This window comes from Cryptomeria japonica, chromosome 7, assembly GCF_030272615.1.
Source record: "Cryptomeria japonica chromosome 7, Sugi_1.0, whole genome shotgun sequence".
In the NCBI taxonomy this organism is placed as follows: domain Eukaryota; kingdom Viridiplantae; phylum Streptophyta; class Pinopsida; order Cupressales; family Cupressaceae; genus Cryptomeria; species Cryptomeria japonica.
Window position 1 is genome coordinate 278,110,978 of NC_081411.1, and position 9,496 is coordinate 278,120,473.

General features: G+C 35.3%; 1 protein-coding gene across 1 annotated transcript; it reads left to right on the top strand.

Annotated features, from left to right (window-relative positions):
* Nucleotides 1-346: 346 nt before the first annotated feature.
* On the top strand, nt 347-2,255 carry LOC131027073 (hydroxycinnamoyltransferase). The gene is made up of 2 exons (XM_057957043.2): nt 347-892; nt 965-2,255. Exons 1-2 carry the CDS (start codon nt 386-388, stop codon nt 1,931-1,933), a joined length of 1,476 nt encoding a protein of 491 aa, XP_057813026.2. The 5' UTR covers nt 347-385; the 3' UTR covers nt 1,934-2,255.
* The last annotated feature ends 7,241 nt before the right edge of the window (nt 2,256-9,496 follow it).

A 9,496-nucleotide genomic window follows, 5' to 3' on the forward strand; every position in this document is an offset into this window, starting at 1 on the left:
GGTGCCACGGATTCCGAGTTAAGACCTATCAAAGTTTGACAATTTTTAGCACTTAAGGCGCTCAAGGGACGATGCCAATAGAGTATGACCCCGAGCATTCGATTGAATGAGGGGGCAAAATAGGATAATAATGCCTAACGGTAACTCTTTAAATAGTTAAAAATATTTGAACTAACATCACAATACTCACGTGGGTAGCCCATGTGGCTCACATTTACACTTGACTTGGTCATCAATCTATCTCTGGAAGCCGCTTGTGTGGGGACATTCACTTTAATAAAGTTAAAAAGAATTTTGTCAATTGATGACGTATAAGCTGTGTCGTCTAGCAATTCCACTGGTCAGTCATTAGTATAAGTTTTGCACGGTCCATTGATAATAAGAGATGCAAACTTCTGGAGAACTTATACAGTTTTTTCCAGTATCTAGTGCATTACAGCATACAGTCATGGCAGAACAAGTAGCAGAAACCGTTGTGAAAGTGAGGAGAACGAGTATGGTAAAACCGGCCATCCCACCTCCGGCGAAGACCCTGTTCCTCTCTAACCTTGATCTATTTTGGATACGCTTCGACAGCGTTCAAGTCTTTTTCTTCTACAAACTCTCTCCTGTAATCGAATACACTTCATTAATACAAGGCCTAAAGAAAAGCCTCTCCTCAATTCTAGTGTATTTCTATCCTTTAGCTGGTCGGTTGAAAAATGGTGAAGCGGGCAGAGCAGAGATCGATTGCACCGATGGAGGAGTGGAATTTAAGGAGGCGTCGATCAGTGTACCGTTCGAAGAATTGGAAAAAGATGGGTTTTTGCGTAAACCCTTTTACCCAAAGCTTGCTCCCGAGGTGGATCCCTCTGCGTATGAAAAATATAGTAGACCTCTTGTATCAATACAGGTATTTCAATAACTCTTTGCGTTTTCCATTGACTGCAAAATCCTTTTCTGTTAAAGAAAATTGTTATTTTAGGTCACAGCATTTGATGGAGGAGGAATTTGTATCGGAACCAGGGTTCATCACGTTATAGCGGATGGAACTTCTTTCTACTATTTCATGAAATCGTGGGCCGAGTGTAGCAGAGGCCTTCCCATTGCAAAACCTCCTCAGCACGACAGAACAGTTTTCAAACGAGAAAAGAAGAACTCCCCGTCAATTTCCTACAAAGCCCACGATATTGTAAGCGTTGGGATAAAAGGGGCCAAGATTTTCAAGTTTGTACCTGGCGAATCACAGTCAAAGCACAAAATGACATCCGGTAGGGAGAACGAGGGAAAACGCGCAGACTCTCTTCAGAAAAGGGCCGATTTGATTTGCTCGACGTTTTGTTTCAAGGAAGAGAGAATACAAGAGCTGAAAAAAGGAAGCAGAGCTTCGAGCTCTTTTGTTGCAGTGGCTGCCCACTTTTGGAGATGCGTAATGAGAGCTCGCGAGGTACCACTGGAAGAAGCTGTTTATTTCTTAGTGATGGTTGATTGCAGGGGACGTGTTAAGCCGCGTCTTCTTCCAACTTATTTTGGAAACTGCATATCTTTGGGTTTGGCGCAGACTAGAGCCCGCACACTCATCAATACCGACATCTCCTTCGCTGCGGATGTTATCCAGCAAGCCATCAGTTCTTGCACTGAGGAAGCACAGATCAATCATCTGATTGAGTGGGTTGAATCCTGTAACGGAAATTTTCTCAGTGAAGCCGGGTGGGAGTACGGAACTAAGGCGGTGGGTTCTCCAACATTTCCAGTGTACGACATGGACTATGGATGGGGGAAGCCTGTGGATGTGCAGAAAGCAGACGTGAAGGATATTGGAGAAATGGTTTTGACACCTCCAAAAGATGGAGGAAAAAGCATTATGGTCTCAACCTACCTTCCTGAACACCAGATGGACCTCTTACATCACCTTCTCTTTTCAGAAAGAGTTAATCTATCGCCTAAGTTGTAAAGGGAAGGTTGAATAGGGCCAGCCTTAAACCCCACACAGTAAGTAACAATATATTAAGTCTAAAAAATATCGGTTAATTTTGAGTGTTAACATTTTTAAGTCTAGAAGTCAAATCTTAGTGTGTGATTTAAGCCGTCCAATTGAATAGTGTCTTTCTTCACACACATGGATAGCCCATCAATCATATTTTGATGTTATTTGTTCATGTGACTCACTTTTACACTTTACCTACCACTTGTATTAGTGTTGGGAAAGGAAATCATTTTGGTAGTAAAGTTCTTTTTAGATAGCTTGCCACTTTTATAAAGTTATGTTTTTCTTATCTTGATAGTACCAATTAAAATTTCAAGGTCAATTTCATTGTCAGTCAAAAGTTATCATAAATTTTGTGTATCAAGGTCATGGGAATTAACAATTTTTAAACATTACTTTAAATTTTTATATATTTAATTAATTATTATTCCCATTCTGATACCTTTTGATAAATTTGATAAAAAATAATTTCATAGATGTCTTTGAGTTCATTTATAAATTCGTTTAAACTTCTCCTTGTTACTCAATTGCTTTAAAAATAAAAATTGGATGCTCAATAAGTTTAATTCTCCAATCCGTTTTTTCTTGCTTGCTCCAAGAATTGAACTTACGAACCAATAACTCCTTGTAACTACCTCAAGAGTCTATTTAAATACTTCCACTAAGTTTATCAAACTATTTGACATAATGCCTTAAAGAAATGTGGTTTCACTATTTGACAGAATAGCTCAAAGGGATATCATCTCAAAAAAATGAAATGAATTGATTACAAGATATGCGTAGATGTATTTGTTAAAGAGATTTCAAAGATCATCAAGCAAATGTAAACTTTCTTGTTACTGTCTTTACATGCCTATGCAGCCAAGGTGAAGTATATGTTGGTCATGTATTATGGTTGTAAATGCCCTGGATTGTAGTTGTGTGACTGGGCAGAAGTATCTATAAAAAGCATATTGGAAAGAAAAATGTGGAAACATAGATAAAGTGTTCCAAAGAAATGGCTGCTTGGCATGCTTTGCAACATAAGGATGAAATGGTTCTGTCACGAAGGTTTTAGAAAATTTGAAGAAAATGCAAGGGAGTTGTGAGTTTGACAAAAAGAAAATGCTCTCTAAGCCCAAGAAAGTCCCAGCACAGTATTTCAATCCTCAGACAAATCAAAATCAGCAATGAAGAAAGTTGTAGCAGATGGAAAAGGTTCGATCTTACCAAATATCGGAGGCTTCCAAGAGGTCAAAGTCCAATCGTATAGATTAGGGAGAGAAGGTTATTTCCAACTCCTCTTTTGATGATGCTACCAAGCAGCGTCCTTCCTTCGAGAGAAGTGACCCTAAGATTCATAAAGTTGATGTTCCCTTGAGGCCCATTGTCGACACAATTGGCTCTCTGACTTACAAGTTGTCCTCCCAACGATTTTATGGATTCACATTCTTAATTCTCGTGGCCCTTGCAAGTATCTTGTCCTCCTCCCAACAAACCATTATCACTGTTGTTAAAAATTCATATTTAATTTTTTAAAGGCAGGCTCCAATTTATGAATTAAATATTAATATTTAATATGAATTTGTTGAAGTTCTAATTATGATGACTAATTATAGATTATTTCCAATGAAACAACTTCTAATTAATATATTGAATTCGCATATAAATATTCAATATGATATCATATGTAGTGTAAATGTATTGTGAAAGTTTATTAGAACTCTCATTTTAGAGCGCAAAACATAAAATGCTAGATATTAACCAGAAACATACTGAATTTTAACAAAATCTACAATAAGGAAGACAAATCTTCTTTAATGTTTACAAAACCACTTGAAAAGGTCCTTATATCCAAATGAAATCATGTTTGGTCAAAATATTTCTAATTATTTATCTTTATAACCTTAAGCTATAATTCTTTTTTTTCTTTTGTAGAATCTTGTAGCCAAGGTAAGAGATCCATTTTTCATTGACCTAATTTTTTAACATAAAACAATCCTAAACTAACACAAAAACAATCTCCTAAACTAGGCCATTATGTAAAGAGTAAAAGCAATAAATCATGACAATCCATATCCTCCATATAGGGTGGATGGTAGACATTTAAGAATTTCAATGTGGGCGAGAGTTGAGATATTTTAAATTCAAAGAGCATAGACCATGACACTTCATAATAATCATTTATTTTATTTAGCTAGAAAAAAACAATAATATAGTCCTCTAATTAATATACTAAAATAACAAAAAATTTAGCTAATAAAACATTATGATCTAAAAACTATTGTAAGTTTATTTAGAGAGAAAATCAATAAAGGAACACCTTCCCCTAGAATTAATAATAGGCATCTACTTTGCAGACTTGAATTTGTGTATATAATTGAAACATTATTTAGCATAACATATCTTTATAGTTGTGTTTGCATTTGGGTGTTCATGATTATTCTTGTACTACTGGAACTCTCACAAACTTTCGAGATTAAAGCAAATGTTGCATAGGGTGCACTTAGAGTTGTTCTAAAGTAAAATGGTTGTCTTGGACCTATCATCCAAAAACCTAATTTTCTACTAAAAGAAAACAACTCCACATATGATAAAAGAGTTATGTACATTGATCCAAGCCATCAAGTACTAGAGGCATTGTCTTTTGAGATAAGAAATAGTTATCCATAGTGATCACTTTCTTCTCTAATTTCTTCAATCCTAAAATAAAATTGAAGAATCTAGACATATGAAGTGGGTCCCATATTTACAATAATTCACTTGCTAATAAAATATAAAAATGGGAGCAATAGTGTTCTAGATTATTTTCAAGTCATCCTCCTAGAACACATTCTTTGACTATCATCACCACTTCTCATTTGGGATTTCAAACCTGACCTTCTTAGTATACTTAGGATCTTAAATTTTCCCCAACATATACAAGCCTTCAAAATCCCACATTCTTAATGTATTACCTTTTCAGAGCTTTCACATCGAGGAAGGGTTTCTCTACAATTTGGATAACACTTGTGCCCCTTGAAACCATAAAAATTTTCTTGTCAAGGAAGGATAATCTACTCTTTGTGGGGCTCATTTTGATAACTAGAAAACATTTCTTCTATTGGCCTCACATGCAAGAGGTGCTTTCTATTTCCTCAAGGGATGAGTAGTTTATTAATGCTCTAAACCAATGAGTAGAAAGATGGGCTTGAATATTCTTTTGTGTATTCCTACTTGTCCTCGGGTAAGCATTTCCATGAACTTGGTTAGTGGTTTTTAATTGTTCACCACCATGATTTTTTTTTTGTGATTTTTTATGATTCCACAAGGTTGTTAACTTCATCCCATGCTACAAGACATGTTCTACACATGACTTAACCCAACTATTTGGTCTACCCACTTTGTTGTTTATCATAATTTAAGTTTTTTAGACTATTTATGGCAACAATTTGGAAGATTTGGGGAGTTTCCCTTAACTCCCCCATTATTTTTCATCCTCAATTAGATGGGTAGACTAAAGTTGTAAGCCAAACTCTTGTACAAATCTTGAGGATTTACCACCATAGTTCTCTTTCCCGATGGTATTGGAACCTAACACACATTAAGCATGCTCAGAAGCAAGTAGTTCACTCATCTTCAGGTCACTCATCATTTGACGTATGTCTTGGTTTTTAGTCTCTAGCTCCAATGAGTTGCCCTCATCTTTGTTTGTATTTTGTTTCAATTATGCATATTCAATAAGAGCAAGATAAGGCATACTCCATCAAATATTTGAAAATTCTTCAATCCAAAGTAATTCAATTTCTTTAGAAGACACAAGAAAAACATAAACAACTTATGGTCCATCATAACATGTCCCACATTATTTTCAAATTGGGGGCAACATTTAGGGATACATAGGTAAACGTTAATTCAAGGGCAAAGCACACAATAAGGTGAAGCCAAATCACTATGGGCCTTACACTATTCTTGAAAAGGTGTTAAACAATGCTTTTAGACTTGATATTTTGACACAATTAGGCATCCATGATGTTGTCAATGTTGATACTCTCAAGCACTACCATGTATCAACATTAGAGACTAAACTTTCATTCAATATTCATCTTTGTTCATGGTTTTCAACTTCCATTTGACTTTGACTAAAGTTTTGACCTAAAGACTCATCAAACAAGACATGGTTTGACCACTTTTTACCTTGTTGTAAGTTAAGGTCAACTTCCATGTTAGGTCTATTGGATCTCTCACCATTAATTGTCTTAAGATTTCTTTTCCCTTTTGAGAGCAATAATATCCAGTGCTGCTATTGTTGGGAGGAATGACAAGGATTCCTAGGGTATAGAATTAGGATCTTTATTTTATTAGTATTTTTATCTATGTTAAAGGTCAAAAGATAAAGCTCAAAATTTAAAGGTTAGTTTCAGGAGGTTAGCATAAAATAACTAATTGTTGATTGTTAATTTTTAGTCTTATGCTTAGACCCAAATCCATTATATTAGACTTATTCATGTTCATACAATTATAATTGTTCTTCTAAGTAAGATATTAGAATTTCAAGTTCCAACTTCTATTTTCTACTTCTTTTACTTGTTTTATATATCAGAAGCTCAAATTCAAACTTTCAAACAAAGTCCCACAAGTCGAGCTCAATTGATTGGGTAATTGTACAGATTTGTGTTGCACTTGGGGCTAACCCCACGAGTTTTGGTCGGAAGAAATCCGACCGAAACACTTTAGATCAGAAAGCTTCCAGCCGGACCGATATGATGCCCACGCAAGGGTAAAAGTACAAAGTTGTGTCATACTTTTATAAAAGAAATGGCCAATGCTGATTCCACTTTTTAAATTAAAACAATAGAAAGTGAAATATATGTTTTTAATTTTGAAATGATGTAAACTAATCAAATTTATATTCTTGTGTCTATTTTAAGTTTGTAATTTTAACAAAAAATAAAAAAATTATTTGAATATAGTTTTTTATAAAGTAAACACTATAATTTAGTTGCTAAAAAAATGCTGAAATTGAAGTTACACAAGCCACCACACTTTATTTAGTAAAATTTAATTTTTTTCTTGAATTTTTTTTTGTATATTGATAACTTGAAACTTTAGTGCATGGATATATTGTTTACTATTTTTTATAAATATATATTTTTCAATAAATTTGAAAAGTTGCGTGTGCTGAAATATAACCGTTTCCAATTCCCACCACCTTTTTTCTTAATTATTTTTACAAATCAGAAAAGAATTATATCATCTTGACATAGATTCTTTTCTCTACTGCATCATATTTTTTTCAATTTTTTAAAATAAATTTTAGTATTTTTCCTTCACAAGATAATCAACCTTATATTTTAGTGCTGGTGACCTACTTTCAACAAAAATAAAATATAAAACATAAAAACTAATTAAAAAATTAAAAGATATATATTTTGGAAAACTCACTTATAGACCTATAAAAGGGTATTTTTACATTTCAAAAATAATATTATTTATAAGAGTGGGAGTTGTTGAAACATCAAGTTTTTTTTGTTTTTTTTTGTAATTAGACCAAAAGTAGTATAAAATATACATTTAGTAGACACTTTCAATTGGAAAAGTTGTGGCCCATATATAACTTAGCTATAATGAATCTATATAGACCATATATTTGACTAAAATTAATTTTTATTTAGAATTATTTAAATTCACTTGTGTTGATAAGTTAGCCTGAAACGTGACATAGTTTTGTGCTTTTACCCGCAGTGCTTGCATGACAGAATGTTTCCGGTAGGAAGGGTTACGGTCGTAAGGGTTACGATCGTAAGGGTTCTGGCCGGAACACCCTTGCTCTATATAAACCTCAAAATCTCCCTAAGCCCCTTATTTTGCATTGAGAGGCTTGGAGATAAGCGGGAGAGGAGATCGAAGGGGCAGAGATCCATCCGAAACAATTTTGAAGGTAAGCCTTTTTAATTTTTAATTTTTAATAATTTATTGATAAAAAAAAATTGTAGTTTATTTTTTTTAGCTATTAAATACATTTTAGCATTAATTTTTTTTTATGTTTAGTAATGTAATAGTTTTGAATATTTAAATGGTTTATTTTTTTAATGGTTGATTAGTGGAATAAATATATACATACATACATACATACATACACAAACGTACATAAATATACACATACATACATTCATACACATACATACAAATACATACACAAACACATAACATACATACATACATACATACATACATACACATAAAATAATTATACACCTTAGGACATACACATACACATACAATACATACACATACACATACACATATACATACATACATAAATACATACATACATACATACACATACATACATACACCTTTGGACATACTATAAAGGGTCTTGAGTGGTCCTAAGGGGTCACACATGTGTGACCTCTTAGGACCACACATGACCCTTTATAGCATCTTAGTGTGTCTAGTGTACCCCTTAGGACCTAATTTAACCACATAAGAGCCAATAGTGTCCTAAGGGGTTGTGTGTCATCCTAAGGGACCCCTTAGGACCACACACGAACCCTAGGACACATATGCACCCCTTATGATCCAATTGAACGTAATGATCACACTAGGATGCTATAAGGGGTCGTGTGTGGTTCGAAGGGGTCACGTATGGTCCTAAGGGGTCATGCATGTGTTCTAACACATGGATGACCCCTTACGACCACACACGAACACATGCATGACCCCTTACGACCACACACAACCCCTTATAGCACCCTAGTGTGTGTTATGCACCCCTTAGGACCTAATTTGACAATGTAGGACCAAATAGTGTCCTAAGGGATCTTATGTGGTCCTAAGGGGTCACAGATGTGTGACCCCTTAGGGCAACATACAACCCCGTACAACATATATGCACCCCTTAGGACCTAATTTGACAACGTAGGACCAAATAGTGTCCTAAGGGATTGTATGTGGTCCTAAGGGGTCACTCATATGTTCTAACAGATGAGTGACCCCTTAGGACCACATACGACCCCTTACGACACATATGCACCTCTTAGGACCTAATTTGACAACATAGGGCCAAATAGTGTCCTAAGGGGTTGTATGTGGTCCTAAGGGGTCACACATGTGTTCTAATATATGCATGACCCCTTAGGACCACATACGGCCCCTTACGACACATATGAAACCCTTAGGACCTAATTTGACCATGTAGGACCAAATAGTGTCCTAACGGGTCGTATGTGGTCCTGAGGGGTCACACACATGTTCTAATACGTGTGTGATCTCTTAGGAGGGTCCCACATACGACCCCTTAGGACGTGCATATGCACCCCTTCAGACCTAATTTGACCACGTAGGACCAAATAGTGTCCTAAGGGGTTGTATGTGGTCCTAAGGGGTCACATATGTGTTATAACACATGCATGACACCTTAGGATCACATATGACCCCTTACGACACATATGCACCCCTTAGGATTTAATTTGACCATGTAAGACCAAATAGTGTCCTAAGGGGTCATATGTGGTCCTAAGGGGTCACGCACGTGTTCTACCTTAGGACCACATATGACCCCTTACA

What these genes read in the sequence shown, in the direction of transcription:
- LOC131027073 (XM_057957043.2), top strand. Translation starts at nt 386, where the DNA reads ATGCAAACTTCTGGAGAACTTATACAGTTTTTTCCAGTATCTAGTGCA. An exon ending in GACCTCTTGTATCAATACAG is followed by an intron (nt 893 to 964) that starts GTATTTCAATAA and finishes TTGTTATTTTAG; the next exon opens with GTCACAGCATTTGATGGAGG.